This window comes from Garra rufa, chromosome 8 (assembly GCF_049309525.1).
Source record: "Garra rufa chromosome 8, GarRuf1.0, whole genome shotgun sequence".
Lineage (NCBI taxonomy): Eukaryota > Metazoa > Chordata > Actinopteri > Cypriniformes > Cyprinidae > Garra > Garra rufa.
The window spans coordinates 31531706-31553231 of NC_133368.1; the positions used below are offsets into that span (position 1 = coordinate 31531706).

At 36.1% G+C, this 21526-nt stretch overlaps 1 protein-coding gene across 4 annotated transcripts in view; it reads left to right on the forward strand.

Moving 5' to 3' along the window:
* Positions 1–21526, forward strand: part of glsb (glutaminase b) — a 67000-nt gene that overhangs the window by 18662 nt on the left and 26812 nt on the right. For 2 of the 4 annotated variants that reach the window (XM_073845769.1, XM_073845771.1), the window contains exons 2-9: positions 4765–4861; positions 5180–5301; positions 8694–8823; positions 8916–8995; positions 11327–11490; positions 11588–11646; positions 19594–19626; positions 19726–19784. In XM_073845769.1, coding sequence (XP_073701870.1) covers positions 4765–4861; positions 5180–5301; positions 8694–8823; positions 8916–8995; positions 11327–11490; positions 11588–11646; positions 19594–19626; positions 19726–19784 — 744 coding nt within the window. Of the gene's footprint in view, positions 1–4764; positions 4862–5179; positions 5302–8693; positions 8824–8915; positions 8996–11326; positions 11491–11587; positions 11647–15356; positions 15541–19593; positions 19627–19725; positions 19785–21526 lie in introns of those variants that run through there. The other 2 variants (XM_073845770.1, XM_073845772.1) reach the window with 2 other exon arrangements.

A 21526-nucleotide genomic window follows, 5' to 3' on the forward strand; every position in this document is an offset into this window, starting at 1 on the left:
ACCACACGTTCCAGGTGATAACAGATCACAAGAACCTACAGTACCTCCGAGACGCCAAACGGCTCTGTCCCCGTCAGGCAAGATGGTCCCTGTTCTTTTCACGATTCAACTTCACCATAACCTACCGGCCAGGATCCAAGAATACCCGAGCTGATGCTCTGTCTCGCATCCATGATTCTCACGACTTGCCTGACACACCCACGACCATAATCCCCGAAAACATCATCGTTCAACCCATTGAATGGACCAACCCGCCAGCTGTCGCCACTCCGGAACCCAGATCTCCGCCGGGCTGTCCACCTGGTCGCAGATTCATCCCTAGGACCCAGCGGGTAGATCTAATCCATTCAACACATACCTCTCTGGGCACTGGGCATCCAGGGGCCAACAACACTCTCTCGCTGCTGACGGACCGCTTCTGGTGGCCGCACATGGCAAGGGATGTGAGGAGGTATGTCCAAGGATGTAAGGAGTGCGCAATGTCCAAGAGTCCACGTCATCTGCCTGCTGGGAAACTCCATCCCTTGCCTGTGCCGAACCGCCCCTGGTCACACCTAGGAGTTGACTTCATGACAGATCTCCCCTCATCTGACGGTAACACCTGCATCTTTGTTATAGTTGATCGATTTTCAAAATTCTGCCGACTGATACCTCTGAAAGGTCTTCCCACAGCCTTAGAGTCTGCCGAACTGCTCTTCAACAAAGTCTTTAGGTACTATGGCATTCCGGAAGACATCGTCTCAGACAGGGGTCCACAGTTTATTTCACGGGTGTGGAAGTCTTTTCTCAAACTCCTAGGTGTGACCGTTAGCCTCTCCTCTGGATACCACCCTGAGACCAACGGGCAGACGGAGAGGAAAATCCAGGAGGTGGGGCGGTTCCTCCGGACATTCTGTCATGGTCACCAGGACTCCTGGAACCAGTTCCTGGGTTGGGCAGAATACGCCCAAAATTCACTGCGGCAACCCACCACAGGACTCACGCCATTCCAGTGTGTGCTCGGCTTCCAACCACCTCTCTTCCCCTGGAATGGCGAACCATCACAGGTGCCCGCAGTGGATTACTGGTTCCGGGAGAGCGAGAGAGTCTGGGACGAGGCTCACCATCATCTTCAAAGGGCAGTGCGCAGAACCAAGTCCACTGCCGATAAGAAGAGGATTCCTGGTCCCACATACACTCCTGGGCAAAAAGTCTGGCTCTCCACAAGAGACATCCGTCTGCGCCTGCCCTCGAAGAAATTGAGTCCCAGGTTTGTTGGCCCCTTCACCATCGTGGAACAGGTCAACCCCGTCACCTACAGACTCCAATTACCACCACAGTACCGTATCCACCCCACATTTCACGTCTCATTACTCAAACCCTTTCACCCACCTGTGATTCCCTCCACAGAACCTGGTCAGGAAGAGGAACCCCCTCCCCCCTTGGTCCTGGAAGAGGGATCCATCTACTCGGTCCGAGAAATCCTTCTGTCCCGACGTCGTGGTGGTAATCTGGAATATCTCGTCGACTGGGAAGGCTACGGGCCAGAGGAGAGGTCATGGGTACCCAGAGTTGACATTCTAGATCCAGCCCTCATGGAGGAATTCCATCGTAACCATCCTGAATGTCCAGCCCCTCGAGGACGAGGTAGACCACCACGACGTCGGAGGCCTCGGCCCTCAGGAGCGGGCCCTGGGGAGGGGGGTAATGTCACGGATTGGCCAGGTTCTACTCCCTCACTCACTCAACGATCACAGTCACCTGATTACTAATCATACGCACCTGAATCCAATCACCAGCACCACATATAAGCACACCACACACCTCACTCAGTGTCCGGGCTCGTTTGCACGAAGCGGACTCATTGTGTTTCTCTGTCGAGTTCACAAACCTCAAAGACATACTTACCTCGCTATTTACCTGTTGAAACTTACCTCTTGTCTCGTCTATTCCAGTACGAAGTCTGTTCTCTGTTCCAGTCAGCTGTGGTCAGCCATAAGCCTGTTCGTCGATCACCAACGGTGTGTGTGTGTGTGTGTGGGTCGGAGTCCTCCTCCCGTCGTTCCTGGAAAGGAAAAGGATCTGTATTCAGTATTCATCTCTAGTCAACGAATATCATACTTGGACTGTTATACTTACCCGGTTCTGCACGTCATCTTATCCACAACGCTCTGCTGATAATAAACATTGTTATATTGATCACTTACCTCTCTTGTTTGGTCTGCTTCCGTAACAATAACGCAGATTGTTGACTATTTATTTCAAGTGACCTCACTTTGAATTAAATGAAAGTTATTTTTGTTTGAGTCTGTGTCTGCATAGTATAGCTGATGAATCAGTTTAGTTGGGGGAAAAAAGAATTGTGGGTTTTGCATAATGAATTGTTGAGCTGTTTGTCAGTTGTATTGTCAGATGTTCCTGTGTGTAAGTTATGTTTTTAGTCTTATTGTTGTTTTCAAGCCCTTATTGCTGTCTAATGGGAATGTTCTGGAGACATTTTGTGTCAAAATCTCCATTAACACAGAACATAGTCTCAACTCACCCATCAATTTGACAGTAAACAGTCAACAGTAAACACTGAAACACAGAAATGCTTCATAGACTTAATAATTGTTGCCACTATGGGACTAGTGTTATAGTTTCTATAAAAAGGTTATGTCAGATCTTTTTTGTTTTGATTTTATAAATCAGGTTAACCCTGTATTTTGGCAGGGTAGACTGAAAAATATCATATATGTGACCATGGGCCACAAAACCAGTTGTAAGTAGCACAGGTATATTTGTAGCAATAGCTAACGATATTCATAAACAAAATTATAGATTTTTCTTTTATGCCAAAAATCATTAGGATATTAAGTAAAAATGTTGCATAAAAAGATTTTGTAATGTTCCTACCGTAAATATGTAAAAACTTAATTTTTGATTGGTAATATGCATTGCGAAGAACTTGGTTCGGACAACTTTAAAGGTGATTTTCTCAATATTTCGATTTTTGCACCCTCAGATTCTAGATTTTCATACATCAATAGAAAACATATATATTTAGCGTTCAGATGATGTATAAAACATAATAATAAAAAAATACTCTTATAACTGGTTTGTGGTCCAGGGTCATACATAGTCACTTATCTGTAATACATTATGCATGATGTACAAGATTCTTGATTATATTTCATCAATTTTTAATTTTGTCACAGTTGATTTGATTGATCTGTTTATTGTATGTTTCTCATTCATTCTGCATGTTTTTCTCTCCCTCATTGCTCTGCCTGCTGTTTGTTTGTGTGTAAGTATGATTCGAATTGTCACATCCAGTCTTTCACCTCGAGTCTAACCGTATCAATCTTTTCTCAACAAATTCCCTTTCTCTGTTTCATGTTCCTCACAAATGAACCTGGAAGATTGAAATCATATTTTTGTGCCATTCCCATCCCATGACACCTTTAGATGTGTATTTAAATAAAAAAAGCATTCAAATTAAACATAATCAAATAATCTGTAGGAAAATCGAGCAAATGTAAATTAAGTAAAGGAAATGTTTGTGGTGTGGTGTGGTGTGGTGGAAAGGTGGGGCTGTTGATGCTCTGTGAGAGAGGATGTTTTAGTAGGCCGCTGGGAATTATAGCCCTGGCTAGACTCTGTTGTGGCTCATTGCCACAACAGCTTACACAGTGCTCCATTAGACTCAAAGCCATCTAAATGTGATAATGCAATGGCTAAGTTAGGTCGACTCGTAATAGAACTTGGCAAGAGTGAATTTACACTTGTGTATTGTGCAATGCTAATGCGTGTTTTCATTGCACAAGACCTGTAATATGATATCAACATGGTTCAAATATATGTGTTTTGATATTTTAATGGAAATGAAAAATTAGCATTTTATTTTTGTCCACCCAAATATATATTTTAGGGTTCAACCGATAATCAGCCTGATTATTGGCACCAATATTAAGCATTTTTATGGATATCATTATCGGTTATATTCAAAACTGATTTGCCAATAAAATAATGTAAAAAAAAAAAAAAAAAAAAAAATCGACCCTGAAAAAACACATATCGGTCGACCCCTAATAAATTTACCTGTTATGCATTTGTGATCATTTTATATCTTTTTTCTTTTCTTTTACAAAATTTTAAATTTACATTCCTTTTCTAGCAAACTATAACTATTATCTAAGAATTTTATTATTATTATTATTATTGTGTTAGTTTAGAAATTTATGTAAACTTTTTTTTAGAATTGTCAATACAATAATTTCATTAAAGTTTCCCATATAATTAAAAATAGTAATAATAATTAATGCCAATATTATAAATTATTCTTAATTAATAATTTTTGGACATTTATGCAGTGTATGGTCGATATACAATGCACTTTTCTGAAGAAAAAAACAAGTAAACAGAAAATTCTCAAAGCATAGGGTTACATAGATATTGCTAGGGCTTTCCTCATAACAAAAATTTCTAAGTCCAATATCCTCTCCCTCTCTGTTTAAAAAAAATTGTGAGCACATGAATTAAATCATGTAATCATGGGCTCTTTTAACTTTCCACTGACTGATTCTTTTTTCTATAAGTCTTTGTTGCATGCCTGTCTTTTTCCATATTAGCCACTTTTTATGAATTTATCCCAACTAACTAAATTCGTTTAACAGTTCGTGGTGTAATATTAAAATACACTTCAGGTTGATTTTTAACTGTAGATTGTGGTGGTCTCTATCATGGTGGAAGTCATTGATTAAGGTCAGATCACTCATGTCATTGCACTTTTCCCTCTTGTTACAGGAGAAGGAAGGCTGGCATCCTGCCCAGCTTGGAAGACCTGCTGTTTTACAGTATTGCCGAAGGCCAGGAGAAGATCCCAGCTCACAAATTCATTACCGTGAGTGACAGCACTCTCCTTACATGTTTATGATTGCAGGGACAGATATTATAGGAACATATATGTATGCGATAGTATGGCTGAAGGGTCAATGTGTACAATTCCTGCTGTGTTGTTGCTGTTATCGGCACCACTAAACTTGGCACGGAGTCATGTTTTATCACACCAACTCTATTTAATCAAACCTCACCAACAAAGGAAGTAAAAACCCTTGAAAAGAGTGTCGTGATTGATGATCGTAATGAGTAATGCCATCGACAGTTAGCTGTTAACTCTTATTTGCTCTCATGGAAATCTCTTGTTTGTGTATGCATTCAGGCACTGAAGGCCACTGGACTTCGAACGGGAGACCCACGGCTGAAAGAATGTATGGACATGTTGAAAGTCACCCTCAAGTCCACGTCAGATGGCGTAATGCTGGACCGGCACCTGTTCAAAAAGTAAGATGACACTGTTTTGAAAATCGTAAAGTTTGCGTACTGACCCCAAACTTTTAAACATACTTTCTATTTGAATTTCCATGCTGGTTCAGGCTGGTTAGGTGCTGGTCTAGGTGGTGGCCTTTGTGAAAAATAGATATAAAAGCAAAATATGTTGGTAAACCAGATAGATTATTAAGATGGTTTAGAAGTCAAAGAAGTCAAGTTTAATCGACTCACCTCCTGTTTCCCTGAGTTTAAGGTTTTTGAGGAAAACTTTTCCGGATTTTTCTCCATATAGTGGACTTCAATGGGAGCCAGTGAATTGATAGGTCCCAATTGCAGTTTGAAAGGGCTCTACATAATCCCACCCGGAAATAAGGGTCTTAAATCAGCTTAACGATCAGTCATTTTCTCAAAAAAATAAAAATAAATAAATAAATGAATAAAATTTATATACTTTTTAACTTTAAAAGCTCATCTTGCACTAGCTCTATTTCATGCATTGCATAATAATGTTTGAAAAGTCACGTGCGGTTATTTTTTTGTCTGTGTCTCTTCAGTTTAAAAAGGTAGGATATAGGTCAAAAACATCTCATATTCTCCTTCACCTTCAAAATCTTCTGACATTGTTGTACCTTTTTTTTTTATAAAGGGAGTTTGACTTTTCTTTGCATGTTTGCTTTGTAAACAGTGGGTTGGTCCTTCTGCCTGTATTTTTTATTTATTTATTTTTTTTAAGAAAATGACTAATCGCTTCACTAAATAAGACCCTTGTTTTTTGGCTGTGATCGTGTAGAGCCCTTTGAAGTTGCACTGAAACTGAAATTTAGACCTTCAACCTATTGCATCCCATTGAAGTCCACTACATGGACATAAATCCTAGGAATGTTTTCCTCGAAAACCTTTATTTCTTTTCGACTGAAGAAAGAACTTTCTCAGATACAACACATATATGATTTTGTATATTAGACATTGTATAGAAGTTGTGATTTGTGGACAGCACTCTGCATCTTATTTATGAGCAAACCCCAACAATCTGCTCCTTCTAGCTGTGTGTCACTCCTCAGACATCCATAATACCTTCCTCTATAACCAGCCTGATAGATGTCTGATTTTCAGCTTCTCTGCTGTTGGTGGTGTGTTTACTGCCGGGTCGATCTGGCTAGCACTGACAGCTTCATTATAGACTGAAGAGATGGGTGCAGTGCTGTCAGCTTGTAAAGACTTGATAGTTTATGGCAGTGAGTGACCTTGCATGACAGGACCATAAAAAGATGTTTATAATTGAATATTAGAGTAATGCTTAGAGTTTTCCTCATTTTAAACAACAAATTAAACAATTAAACAGTGCTTTTGACACACATGATGAAAATGATGTTTGCTTACGGGATTAAGACTGATGTTTGGAAGCATGTTTACAACTTTCTGCCATTAATAAAAAGTCACAATTACCTTATTTATGACAAAATTCAGAAAAAAATGACTTTTTTCTGACAATTGAGTTTATATCTCACAGTTCTGTCATTTTTCATGTCTGACTCTGAATAATGAGATACATACTCGCAATTGCAAAAAAAAAAAGTCAGAATTGTAAGCAAGTTGAAATAATTATTAATTTTTTATTCTGTGGTAGATATATATGACCCTGGACCACAAAACCAGTCATAAGTAGCACAGGTATATTTATAGCAACAGCCAACAATACACTGTATGGGTCAATAGGTCAATGCAAAAAATCATTAGGATATTAAGCAAAGATCATGTTCCATGAAGATATTTTGTAAAGGTCCTGCTGTAATAATATTCAAACTAAAATTTTGATTAATATTATGCATTGCTAAGATAATCATAGTTTTATTTATTTTTTGGCAAATTCACATATATAAACTGAATTTCCAGTACATGTTTGATATAGTGTGTGATGTCCAATCAAAAATAGATAATTTTACATTTTCGAAATCTATTATTCTGTACAGATGTCTTTGTTTGATCAAATAATGTATTGTGGAAATTATGCTCAAAATACGTGCTTTTGCTTTGGAAATAGAAAATAGTCAAGTGCACTAGTCATTCAGGTATTCTATGCATAAATTTTTTTCATGCAGCACATAGTATACATACTGCAGAAATGGTACTATGCTAGTACACTGTTCCAAACCTATGGGCTCCTCTTTAGCTTCCCTGCCCTTCAGACAGCAAGTAATATATTACCTTTTGAAAATGTACATCCACATAAATCTTAACAGCAGCACTGTACACAGCTATTTTGAGCTTGTCTGTTCATTCAGTGACCTTGATGAAGCAACTGGACCAATATTACAGACACAGTCACAGGAGACATTTGTGTTTATGAGGCTTGTGGATGATTTAATTCCCTCTGCTTTAGTGGAAGTGAGTAACCTGGCTCTCTCAAACCATAAATGTTTAGAAACTTGAGAAAATTGTTTAGAAAAAAAAAAAAAAATTATTTTTCTGTGGGAAACGTGCATTGGAACAGATCCAGCGTGCTGCTCTTTTACCTTTCAGCCAATGTGGAAAAAAATATTTAGGTTCTCGAGGAAGGAAAATTGGTCATATAGTCAAGCTAATAATGGCTAGTAGTCAAAAGTTTTTGAACAGTAAGATTTTAAATGTTTTTTAAGTCTCTTCTGCTTACCAAGACTGGATTTATTTTAATTAAAGTACAGCAACAACTGTACAATTTTGAAATAATTTTACTATTTAAAATAACTGTTCTCTGTTTGAGGGCTTTAAAATGGAATTTAGTCCTACAATTTCAAAGCTGAATTTTTAGCATCATTACTCCAGTCACATGGTCCTTTAGAAATCATTCTAATATTCTCATTTGCTGCTCAGAAAAACTAAAAGTTGTGTAAAAAAAACTTTTTGTGATGAACAGAAAGTTCAGAAAAGCAGCATTTATCTGAAATGGAAATCTTTTGTAACATTATAAATGTTTTTATCATAACTTTTGATCAATTTAAAGCATCCTTGCTAAATAAAAGTATTAATTTTGTATAGTTTCTTTCCCCCCAAAAAATATACTGACTCTAAACTTTTGAATGGTATAGTGTGTAATGGTACAAAAGCTTTTTTTCAGATAAATGTTGATCTTTCTATTCATTAAAGAATCCTGAAAAATGTACTCAACTGTTTTAAATATTGGTAACAATAATAATAAAAATGTTTATTGGACAGCAAATCAGCAAATTAGAATGATTTCTGAAAGACTATGTGGCACTGTTAATATATTCAAATTGAAAATATTTCAAAATTCTACTGTTGCTGTGAGCAGAAGAGACTTCTTTAAAAAACATTTAATATCTTTTGACTGCTAGTGTACTTTCTACCATAAACAATGAGCAATGAAAGATATTCATTTTTCAGCGCTATCCTCTGTGTTTCTCCAGGTGTGTCCAGAGCAACATTGTTCTCCTTACACAGGCCTTCCGGAAGAAATTTGTCATCCCAGATTTCCAGAATTTTGCCACCCACATTGATGCACTTTATGAGAAGGCCAGAAATCTCTCCGGGGGGCTGGTAAGATGAGAGAAATGGAAATAATATCTCTCAGTGATTCTTTTCTACTTGACACAGCCTTTGTTTCTAATTCTTATTTCTTTTGCTTACAGGTTGCTGACTACATTCCACAGCTTGCCAAATTCAGCCCAGATCTTTGGGCTGTTTCTCTGTGCACAGTAGATGGACAAAGGTATGAATTATACACCTTCTTCTTTTAAAAGGAACTATTTTTAACCGTCAATGACTAAGTCCACTGCATTTGTTGCTTAAAAAGCTTTGGCCTGGCATCAGAGTGTTACGATTTTCATATTTCAACAAGATTATCGTTATGGGCATTTATTAACTAGACCACTTCAATTGCACTACCACTGACCATTCACTATGTACATTATGACAAATACCGGATATTCTATATATATATTGGTCACAAAACCATCAGATAAAGTGGCAGCTTATCTTATTGTTCAATAAATACTCCACTTATCTCCTGGACTAGAGATAAAATGTGCTAATGTTATAGGGCTATAAACTCAGTCATTAATGTGTCTCTCAATACTAAGACTCATGTGCCATGGTACATCGTTTGATCTCTGATAATTACTACACACTAAGATACAATCTGTATGTTTTTACCCCATACTATAGGTTTTGTTGTAAAGATACACAGGTGCTGATATACCTCTGTGGTCAGTCACCAGTTACACAGTAACTAGCTCTTTTGATCAACAACACTGTGCCAGAGCCTTGACCTATTGACAGAAGTTGATGGAAAAACATCAGTCATTTTACGTACTCCAATTTAGGCCTTAACACAAAATTCCAGATTGTTCCATTTTATAAAATTTGTGACAGATTTCAAATGACTTTGAGTCTCTGTGTTAACCAGGCCCATGTCTTTTTTCATTCCAAGTATTTTTAAACATATTCATAACATGTTAAAATCACCATTTGTCTGTTAAGTTAAGCTTTAAGATCAATATTTCTGTTTTTTTGCTTATATGGACCATAGGATAATGTATAAGGCTGTGATGGTGGCAGATTCTTACCAACGCAGTGGTAATGGACCAACTCCCACTGGTGATGCAGTGTTTTATTTATTTATTTATATATATATATATATATATATATATATATATATATATATATATATATATATATATATATAGATAGATAGATAGATAGATAGAAAAATATATAAATTATTTATCAATAGGCCTATATATAAAATACATATTTATATAATTTTAAAACACAAAATAAATGAGGCTCAAACATTATTAACAAGCATGCGTGTTTATTTTAGCACTTCTGTCAGTGAACAAAAAGCCTACAAAACGCTTAAATAAATTAAAGGAATAATACATTCAAATAAGAAATTAGCCTAAATAGGAATGTTAAATAGGCTGTTAAACAAACATTCGTTGCAAAACTCTCTAAAACTTGGCCTGGACCTTGTCCGACAGCTCAAAAGAATTACTGGCCCGAGACCGACTGGAACCTGTCTTTTTTCTCTTTCTCTTCCCCAGTACACAGCTGCTGTTTTTAATAGCAGAGTGATTACATTCATTTTTGTTTCTTTAGTTTATGAAGTTAATTTAGAAATAAATTTGGAACACTTTTTGTTTGTTAAATTCAAGTTTTTGTTTTTTAAAGTAACGACCAAGCGGCCAGCGGCAGACAGATCAATTTAGCCTTCTCAAGTCATCACGATTTAAATTAAAATCCATAGCTATAAAAAAAACTTAAAACATATCACAATATTAGTTTAATCGTTTAATCTAGATAAATGTGCGCTATTAGGCGCATATCCAATAATTTGTGTGGAGAGTGAAAGCTGAAGCCCGCTTGCAGGACATGGAGGTGCCGGTGTGATGTGAAATTTCATTTGAATGCATTTGAACTCTTCCAGCTGCGCTGAAGGCACTTGCGCTCGCTGCTGCTGTTGTCGGGACACTAAACATCGCCACGGCAGAATGAATGTAGCAGAAACACTGTCTTTTATGCTTGTTATAGTGTGTGTGTGTGTGTGTGTGTGTGTGTGTGTGTGTGTGTGTGTGTGTGTGTGTGTGTACCTGGTATTCATCACGTTGTGGGGACCAAATGTCCCCACAAGGATAGGAATACCAGTAGATTTTGACCTTGTGGGGACATTTCTCAGGTCCCCATGAGGAAACAGGCTTATAAATCATGCACAATGAGTTTTTTTGAGTAAGTAAAGGTGTGCACAATCTCCTGTGAGGGCTAGGTTTAGGTGTAGGGTAGGTGTAGGGCGATAGAAAGTACGGTTTGTACAGTATAAAAACCATTACGCCTATGGAATGTCCCCATAAAACATGTAAACCCAACATGTGTGTGTGTGTGTGTGTGTGTGTGTGTGTGTGTGTGTGTGTGTGTGTGTGTGTGTGTGTGTGTGTGTGTGTGTGTGTGTGTGTGTGTGACGTCACGTGCGCTACCGCAGTGGCACAACCGTCACAGCCCTAATAATGTCTCTGGTTCTAATCTTCGTTTACTCTTTGTACAGACACACAGTGGGTGACACTAAAGTGCCATTTTGCCTGCAGTCGTGCGTGAAGCCGCTCAAGTACGCTATTGCTGTGCATGACCACGGCACTGAATATGTGCACCGATTCATTGGGAAAGAGCCCAGCGGCTTACGCTTCAACAAGCTCTTCCTGGATGAGGACGGTAAGGATTATAACCATCAGCTTCAGCATGACTGCTTTCTTCTTCAAACAGGAAACAGTTTCAGCATTTGTCTTAAATTGTATCTGTTTTTCCACAGATAAGCCCCATAATCCAATGGTGAATGCTGGTGCAATCGTGTGTACCTCTCTTATCAAGGTAAGCATCTTCCACTTGTTTTTATTTCATTTTTGATTTAGAAGATGTTTGTGACTACTCCTCCTAACTGTACTTACATTTTCCTGATTTGAATTAGCCAGAACAGATTATGATATTTGGTACTGGCTAGGAGATTGCTGATAAAGGTTTTTGAGACACATGAAGTAATCTGTAGTTGTATTTCATAGACTGTATGAATAAGTGATTGTGAGCAGTGCTGCATAGACTAAGACCAATTGATCTTAAGTGTGTTTTGCAGGTGGTTCTTGTCTTTTCTCTGTGTTTTATTACTGTATACAGTACACCTACTCAAGGCCTCCACTCTCATTGTAAACAAAAATGTGTGGAGTTCATCCTGTTTTCTGGACCATTGTTAGAAGTCTGTTTGCAATGAATTTGAAGTAAAATTCATTCAGACTTTCTATTCTCTACATTTTTTCCACCCTCTCTTGTGACTCGGGCTGGGTGATAAAACAAAAAAATGGTCAAACAAATGGTTGATACAAAAGTTGCACAAAAACTATTTAAAGATTATCTAATTTAGCCCATTCAGTAGCCTAAATCGTAAGTAATTATCGAAAGTGCTTTCCTAATAAGATGTTATAGATTGTGAGAGGAGTGGTCTATATTTCATCTTAGAGTGTTAAGTAGGTTTTTACTCTTTTCAGGAAAAAGATATGTAACAAAATATATATTTGATTTTAATGTGATATTTTTATATACAGTACTTTTTAAAATAAAAATCTTCTAATAATTAGAAGATTTAATCAAGGCAGATAAAAAAAAACCAATATTATTATTTTTTTATAAAAACATTTGAATATATAAAAGTTTCACAGAGACTTTTTGAGTGGTGACACAAACAAATAATTGAAGCAAAGTTGTGAATCAGACAGTTTAGACTTGTGGAAGTGAATCAAACTTACTAAGTGCAATGTCTTTATTTTAAGTAAGATGCCCTTAAACATTTTTAGAAAACTTGGCATTAAAATCAGTACATTATTCAAGATATTCACAGTGTTGCTTGATTTTACATCACAGGAAAAATCATTGCAAATATATTGTGAATATTGGATATATATCGCCCAGCCCTACTTGTGCCTTATTTAAATAATATATATTCTCCATAGACCATAAAATGCATCATATTACAGTTGAGGACAAAAGTTTACATACACCTTGCAGAATCTGCAAAACGTTAATTATTTTACCAAAATAAGAGGAATCATACAAAATGCATATACATTTTTATTTAATACTGACCTGAATAAAATATTTCACTTGAAGGACATTTACATATAGTCCACAAAAGAAAATAATAGTTGAATTTATAAAAAATGGCCCTGTTCAAAGGTGTGAAAATATGGATCTCAAAATCCTACAGTCATTGTTGAAAAGGGTTCAAAAATGCTGAAAAACCAAAGAATTTGTGGGACCTAAAAGAGTTTTCTGAAGAATAGCAGGCAGTTTAACTGTTTAGGACAAACAAGGGACTCATGAACAAATATATAATAAAATATATAAATATATAAATAGTGTATGTTAACTCTTGAACAGGGAAATTTTTTATAAATTTGAGTATTATCTTCTCTTGTGAACTATATGTTAACATCTTTTATGTGAAATATCTTATTCAGATCGGTACTAAATAAAAAAAAACACATCCATTTAGTAGGATTCCTTTTATTTTGGTAAGACAATTAACATTTTGCAGATGCTACAAGGTGTACGTAAAGTTTTGACCCCACTGTATATATTTAGAGTAATTGTTATAAGAATATATAGCGGTTATAAAAAGCCTGGCTGGTATTTCTTGGAGTTGTAACTTGTTTGCACTTTTTGGTTGTGTTTGTGTGTTACAGCAGATGCTGTCTTTTATGTGTTTTGATCCATGTGCAAACACATGAGACAAGAAAAACACTCCAGCTGGGCTAATGGTGGTTTTGTAATGTAGATGTTGTAGATTCAAAGGTTCTTATTGCCTTACGTAAAGTTGACACAGTACTACATGCTCACAACTGAGTCCTTGTATACAGTATGCATGTGTGCGTTTTATGCAGTGATCATTTCTGAACAACACACACAAACACATTTCTAGGAAATAGAAAGTATTGTATCCTCTGCTTTAACAGGCTTTCATAATTTAATGCGTTCATTAGGGCTGTCAATTTAACATGTTGTATTTGATGAACTACTGTCATTTTGACATTGCAACCGTCACGGATGTAGGCTGTATCTAGTGCCTGTTCACACAGAAAAACACTGCAGATGGACAAAACAAATCTACCTTGACAAACTCAACTGCAAAAGGTAGCAATGTAGAGAAAAAAACGCAATATGTGACCCTGGACCACAAAACCAGTCTTAAGTCGCTGGGGTATATTTGTAGCAATAGCCAAAAATACATGGTATGGGTCAAAATTACTGATTTTTCTTTTATGCTAAAAATCATTAGGAAATTAAGTAAAGATCATGTTCCATGAAGATTTTTTGTAAAATTCCTACTATAAATATATCAAAATGTAATTTTTGATTAGTAATATGCATTGTTTTTTTTTTTTTTTTTTTTTTATATATATTTTATTTAAAGCTTTTCACATTTTACAAAACAATCCCCCAAACCCCATGCCAGCAAATAAAGGGAAAATAATAATACATACATCTCTACATATACACATAAAGAGTCTTCACAAAAAAAAAAAAAAAAAAAGTAATATGCATTGTTAAGATTTTTTTGCACCCTCAGATTCCAGATTTTCAAATAGATGTATCTCGGCCAAATATTGTCCTATCCTAACAAACCATATATCAATAGAAAAGCTTATTTATTGATGTATACATCTCAGTTTTGTAAAATTTAACCTTATGACTGGTTTTGTGGTCCAGGGTCACATATGTGAACCTGGACCACAAAACCAGTCATAAGGGTTAATTTTGACCAAAAAAGCTGAATAATTTCCATTGATGTATGGTTTGTCAGGACATGACAATATTTGGCTACAACTCTTTGTAAATCTGGAATCTGAGGGTACAAAAAAATCTAAATAATGAGAAAATCACCTTTAAAGTTGTCTAATGGAGTTTTAAGCAATGCATATTACTACATATGCACTAATCAAAAATTACGTTTTGATATATATGTATACATATGATATATGTAAAATATTTTCATGAAACATGATCTTTATTTAATATCCTAATGATTTTTGCCATAAAAGAAAAGTTGATAGTTTTGACCCATACAGTGTTTTGTTGGCTATTGCTACAGATATAACCCGTGCTGCTGAAGGTTGGTTTTATAGTCCAGGGTCACATATTTTGATGTCTAAAGGCACTTTTTGTAATGTCTAATCAATACTTTAATCTTTAAAATCTTCTTTTGTGGGGGTTTCTCAGCAAATTTACAATTCATTAGTTCCAAGCCATGTAATTTGACAGCTCTAGAATTTATTTTAACTCCAAACCAGTCCACACATTAAAAGGATGTGCCGTCACTCTGCGTGACGAATGTTGAGCATCCTGTGAACAACACAGCCGTGAAGTTCAACCTCACATCTCCCATCACACCTAAACTCAACCATTGTGATTGCTCTACTCATATTGTTCTCCTGTGAATGATATCGGTGTGATGCCAAATGTCTTTCACCTCTTTAATGTGTTCTGGTAGGTCATTGTCGAATGCAAGTCGTGCCTGACGGTTTCCTTTGCACCTACGTAACGCATGACGTCATTTCCTCCCTTTCCTTCCGAGTCCTTGAGCACCACCATGAGCGTGTACTAAAAGCATGTAATATGCTGTTGAAGGCTCTGTGTGCTGTTTTATGTTGTTATGCATATTTTGCAGACATAGGATCTATGGGATTTTTTGACCACTGCTGCAGGTCAATGACGTTGGTAATTTTTCCTTTCCATTTTACCTCCCTCCCCATGAACAAGCCTGGATACTAAAATATCAGTAGTGCCATTGTGTTCTTTAATAAGGCAGCAACTGCATAAAATAGAGCATCTGTGCAGGACCAAATGGTCTTTAGTGCTGGAAACTACAGAAATCCATGGAGATCACGCATTATTTTTTTCTCTCTCTTTCCTAAGATCTCAATGCAAAAGTATTGATGCATGGCCTTTGTGGGTTTCTGAAGTAAACTGGGTTTGCAATACATTCAGTGATTTTTCATACACCTTGAAAGTAATAATGTTCAGCAGGGGTGTAAAATGTACAGAAAAATGGGTACTGTGACTTTTTAATTCAGTAAAATTCAATTGCTCACCAAGCCTGCGTTTATTTGTGCGTTTAAAAATTGTGAAATATTTTACTATTTACAATAACTGTTTTCTATTTGGATATGTTTTAAAATGTAATTTATTCCTGTGATCAAACCTACATTTTCAGCATCAGTACTCCAGTCACACAATCCTTCAGAAATCAATCTAATGTTCTGATTTGCTCATTATTATCAATATTTAAAATGGTTGAGTAAACTTTTTCAGTATTCTTTGAAGAATAGAACATTTCAAAGATCATTTTATCTGAAATAAAAAGTTTTATTGTAATATTATACACTACACCATTCAAAAGCTTGCAGTCAGTGTACTTTTTTGGGAAAGAAATTATAGAAATTAATACTTTTATTTAGCAAGGTTGCTTTCATTTGATCAAAAGTGATGATAAAGACATTTATAAAGTTACAAAATATTTCTATTTTAAATAAATGTTGTTCATCTGAACTTTCTGTTCATCAAAGAAAATTCTACTTAGCTGTTTTCGATAGACCAATTATCTGTTTGTAAACATCAGGGATGCGCGCGCATCTTGGTTGCAGAAAACCGGGGAGACATAGCGTTTACGAATAGGAAATTACACGGATACGGTACAAAACAGTTCGATTCTAAAATATTATAGATTATTTTGGTTAGATGTTATTTTAAAAATGTTTACCGCATATTACAACAGCTTGTCACCCAATGATAAGAACGGTTATTCAACGAAATGAACGTTAGTGAGTGGGATTGGTCTGACAGATCCGTTTGCCATTGAGGTAATCGTGTACCCAAATCAAGTCAAGTGCAAATTACATGTATATAGCATGCCTCAACAGGCTTCACGACGCGATGCGACATTACTTGCCATAAATTCTCTGAATTTTGATGCCTGCAATTTAATCCCTCTTAGCAACTAAAGAGACAATTACCTCTAATATTTAAGTTTTGCATTGCTTTTGTTTATTTCACACTGGGTTGAGTAGAAAAAGACAGAAGGGACGAAGTCGGGACTATTGAAGTCCATGGATACCTCTCCTGTACAAAAAGTGTATTCTAACGTTAGTGATTGACAGTAGGATAGTTCGCTATAACTTATTAGCCAAGTTCTAACGTTACTAGCCAAGCTTACGAGACTAGCCGTGTACCCACTGCACAACACGACATTTTCACAGTTTCACAGAATTTTTCTTTCGGGTTTTATAGCGGTTTCCGGTCGTCTTTTGCAACCGACTTGCGCAGTTGAACCAGCGTGACGTATGTGTGACGTAGGCTGATAATTGGTCTATAGGAATAAATTACATTTTAAACATAATCAAATAAAAAACTGTTACTTTAAATACTGAAAATATTTCCAAATTTTACTGTTTTGCTGTACTTTGGATCAAATAAATGCGGGGTTGGTGAGCAGAAGAGACTTTATAAAAAAAAAAAAAAAAAAGCATTAAAAATCTTACTGTCTAAAAACTTTTGACTGGGACTGTCCACAAAAAAAATCCATATTTAATTGTAGTTAAATAAAATAAGTCCAATAAGTAAGAAGTTTAAAGGAACACTCCACTTTTTTTGGAAATAGGCTCATTCTCCAACTCCCCCCGAGTTAATAAGTTGAGTTTTACCGTTTTGAAATCCATTCAGCCGTTCTCCTGTTCTGGCGATATCACTTTTAGCATAGCTTAGCATAGATCATTGAATCCTATTAGACCAATAGCATCGCGTTCAAAAATGACCAACGAGTTTCCATATTTGTTGTATTTAAAACTTGACTCTTCTGTAGTTATATCGTGTGCTAATACTGGCGGAAAATGTAAAGCTGTGATTTTCTAGGCCGATAAGATTAGGAACTACACTTCCATTCTAATTGGTCTAATAGGATTCAATGATCTATGCTAAGCTATGCTAAAAGTGATATCGCCAGAACAGGAGAACGGCTGAATGGATTTAATTGAATAAATACAATCGTTTTCTTGTTGTGTGCTCTTTGTAATGCTCAAAGGAGGCCTACTAGTTGTTTTCTACCATTTATATTTGTGTAATTTTCTTTTTTTTTTTCTACAAAAGTGCTTTAAAACTATGTAAATTGTAAAAAGAGGAATGCATGTAAATTTTATTGAAACTTTTGTTAAATTGTTAAACTTTTAAAATTAGCAGCACTTGTAAATAGACTCAAATTAAGTTCAAAGTTAAAATGTAATTGCTTTAAGTTAAAGTGTCCATGCTGGATTTTCAGGAGCTATTAAATGTACTGTTTTCAGTGTCACATGAGCTTTCAGAAATCATTCAGTGTTGAAAAGTACTGCATTATATTTTTGTGGAAACCGTGAAAATTAAATAAAAATAATTTAATTAAAATAGAAAATGTGACCCTGGACCACAAAACCAGTCATAAGGTAAAATTTTACAAAACTGAGATGTATACATCATATGAAAGCTCAATAAATAAGCTTTCTATTGATGTATGGTTTGTTAGGATAGGACAATATTTGGCCGAGATACATCTATTTGAAAATCTGGAATTTGAGGGTGCAAAAAAATCAAAATACTGAGAAAATCACCTTTAAAGTTGTCCAAATTAAGTTCTTAACAATGCATATTACTAAACAAAAATTACATTTTGATATATTTATAGTAGGAATTTTACAAAAAATCTTCATGGAACATGATCTTTACTTAATTTCCTAATGATTTTTGGCATAAAAAAAAAATCAATAATTTTGACCCATACTATGTATTTTTGGCTATTGCTACAAATATACCCCAGCGACTTAAGACTGGTTTTGTGGTCCAGGGTCACATATTTTGTGACAGCATAGACATCTTGACTGTAGGCTTTTTAAATCAGTTTAATCTGTCCTTTCTGAACAAAAACAATTACTTTTTTTTTTTTCAAAAAACAACAAAAAATCTCACCCAAACTTTTGAATGAAAGTGTTTATACATGCAACAAGTGTCAAGGTTTAATACAATCATATTTTTTCCCTGTTTGGAAATGTAATTAGGTAAGAACACAGTTGTCCCAAAATAATACATAAATATAGTAATTAAGTACAGTTATTTGAGTACTTTACACCCCTGATGTTCAGCTTTAAAACAAACACATTAGTCACTGCTTATTTATGGCAATAATGCAATCAAGCTTCATGGCTCTCTTTGCGTTAATTTGATGTGTGCCTCAACCCGCACTCAGTCTGGCAGGAAGTTGTAGTTTAGTGGACATTGATCGACACTCACTCAGAAATGCATCAACACACAATGCACAGATCCTCCTCACACATCATCTTAAGGTGTTACCAACCTTGCTGATTCACATCCACTCTGTTTTTTGACCCACTTCTCTGTTTGGCCTACAGGTCTCCATGTACACGTTTAACTCCAGTCTTTGCTCTGTAGCGGTTCATCGTCATCTCCTTTGTAGAGCATAACACTACTTTACTGTAGTACACACATGAAATGATCATGATCTTCCCATTGATTTCTAACAACAGATTGCTAACGAATGATCTTAGCATTGTACTGGTAATATTAAAGGAATGAAATTATCCATATCCTTACTGCTAATCTGAGTTAGCTGTTAACTGTACTGATTACATTTTTTACCCATGTTGCTACTTTCAAAAATGTGTTTTTATCTTTTTTAATGTTTGAAGGACAGAATATTGATGTCTTTTATTTCTTTCCTGTCTCTTTCAGCAAGCTGCAGGCAATGCAGAGAAGTTTGATTATGTAAGTCATTTATCAAAAAAAAAAAAAAAATTACATTTGTTTTTCTTTTTTTTTTTTACAGAAGAGTTTGATTTACCTATTCTGATTTCTCTCTTCCAGTTGATGGGCTTCTTGAAGAAGATGGCAGGAAATGAATATGTTGGTTTCAGCAATGCCACGTATGTTTAGCAACCAGTTCTGTAGTTTAGATCATAGATGGACAGGGTTAGTACAAGGTGCTTAAAGTACTTGAATTTGACTTTGAAATTTAAGGCCTGGAAAACCCTTTAAAAATAGCGATACTTCTGAAGAGGTACTTGAAAAGTGCTTGAATATTTGAAAGATAATGTATCTATGAAATAGCGTTTAATATTGTCAATTAACTCACAAATTCAAAAAACTAAACTTTTTTGCTTATTTCAGTTAATGTCAGAAAACACTCGAGCTAAGCATGTACTAGTACTGACTAGGGCTGCAACTAACGACTATTTTAATAGTCGACTAGTCACCGACTATTGAAACGATTAGTCGACTAATCGGATAATTATTCAATTTTTCTCAAATTTAGCATGAGATTGCTTTAATTATGTGGAAAATTATAGTAAACACAAGAAAGAAGGGGGTACTTCAATAAAAGATGCATATTTTGCTGCTGATAGGCCAATTCATACTAAAAGTAAATAAAAATGCCCTGTCTAAAACCAATTAGGCACAGTAATCGGTCAGTACAGACATAAATGCATAAATTAAGAAACTCTATTATTTTTTTTAATGGACAGGCACATTTGTTTTATAAGAAAAAATAAATTAAAATCAAGTAAACATTTTCTTCCTGTAAACCATCAGCAGCAATAAAACAGTAAACAAAAATGTATATCCAAAACAAAACGTATTGGCTTCCATGTTATTTAAATCTTACCGAGGCCAGCCAAACTCCGTTTCATTCAACTGTCCGACGTGCTTTCTCTTTAAATGTTCGTGCATCACAGAGGTGCTGCCGTGATGCGCAAGGACTGCTTTACAAACCATGCAGGTAATATTTTAATTCGCCGTAGCAGGCTAAAATGCTCCCAAACTTTACTCCTGTTTCATACAGACTCAGTCTGCAGTGCGTCTACAGTCCGTGTGCGTTACGTATGCGGTGCAGAAGAAGCACAGACTCGTTTTGCTTTCACACAGAACGCGTTTGCAGTCCGTACATTGTGAACGTTCTAATCCGTTAACATGGGTGTGGGAAAAAAAACGCACTGCAGACGGAGTATGTGTGAAACGGGCGTGTTTTGGTACGCGCAGCTGCTGCGTTGGACGCCGCCATTTCTGTATGTTATCGCTCAGCATAGAAGCTGCGTATGTGCGACTCTCGGCAGAAAGATGCCTCACTCGGTTGTCTGGCGACAACATCGACAATGAAATTCATTGTCGACTATTTCTATTATCGATTTTTGTCGACAACGTCGACGAATCGTTGCAGCCCTAGTACTGACAGTGTCATGTAAACAGGGCTGAAGAGGTGAAAAGAGGAACAGATGAAACAAATCAATTGAGTCATTTACGCTGGAACCGCTCAGATTGATTCAGACTTGTGACTTCATTCAATCGATTCACTAGCAAAAACCAGATCAAATTAAAAGAGTCATTCATTTTCGATTTTTAACATCACTTGTAATGATTTTAAAAAGCACCTAGTGATAGGTGAAACAGCATTTCGAAACTCAGTTTAACCATTGTGTTGCAAAATTTTGGACACGGTGTGCAATGACCTTGCGATCGAAACTTCAGAGTGCGGATCCCAAATCATTTGATTTAGATCTGAACTTTGGAGTGCAAGTTGCAAATTATTACCTTTAGATCGAAACTTTGGAGCGTGGAATCATTTGCTTTAGATAGGAACTTCGGGGCGGGTTTGCAAATCTTTTGCGTT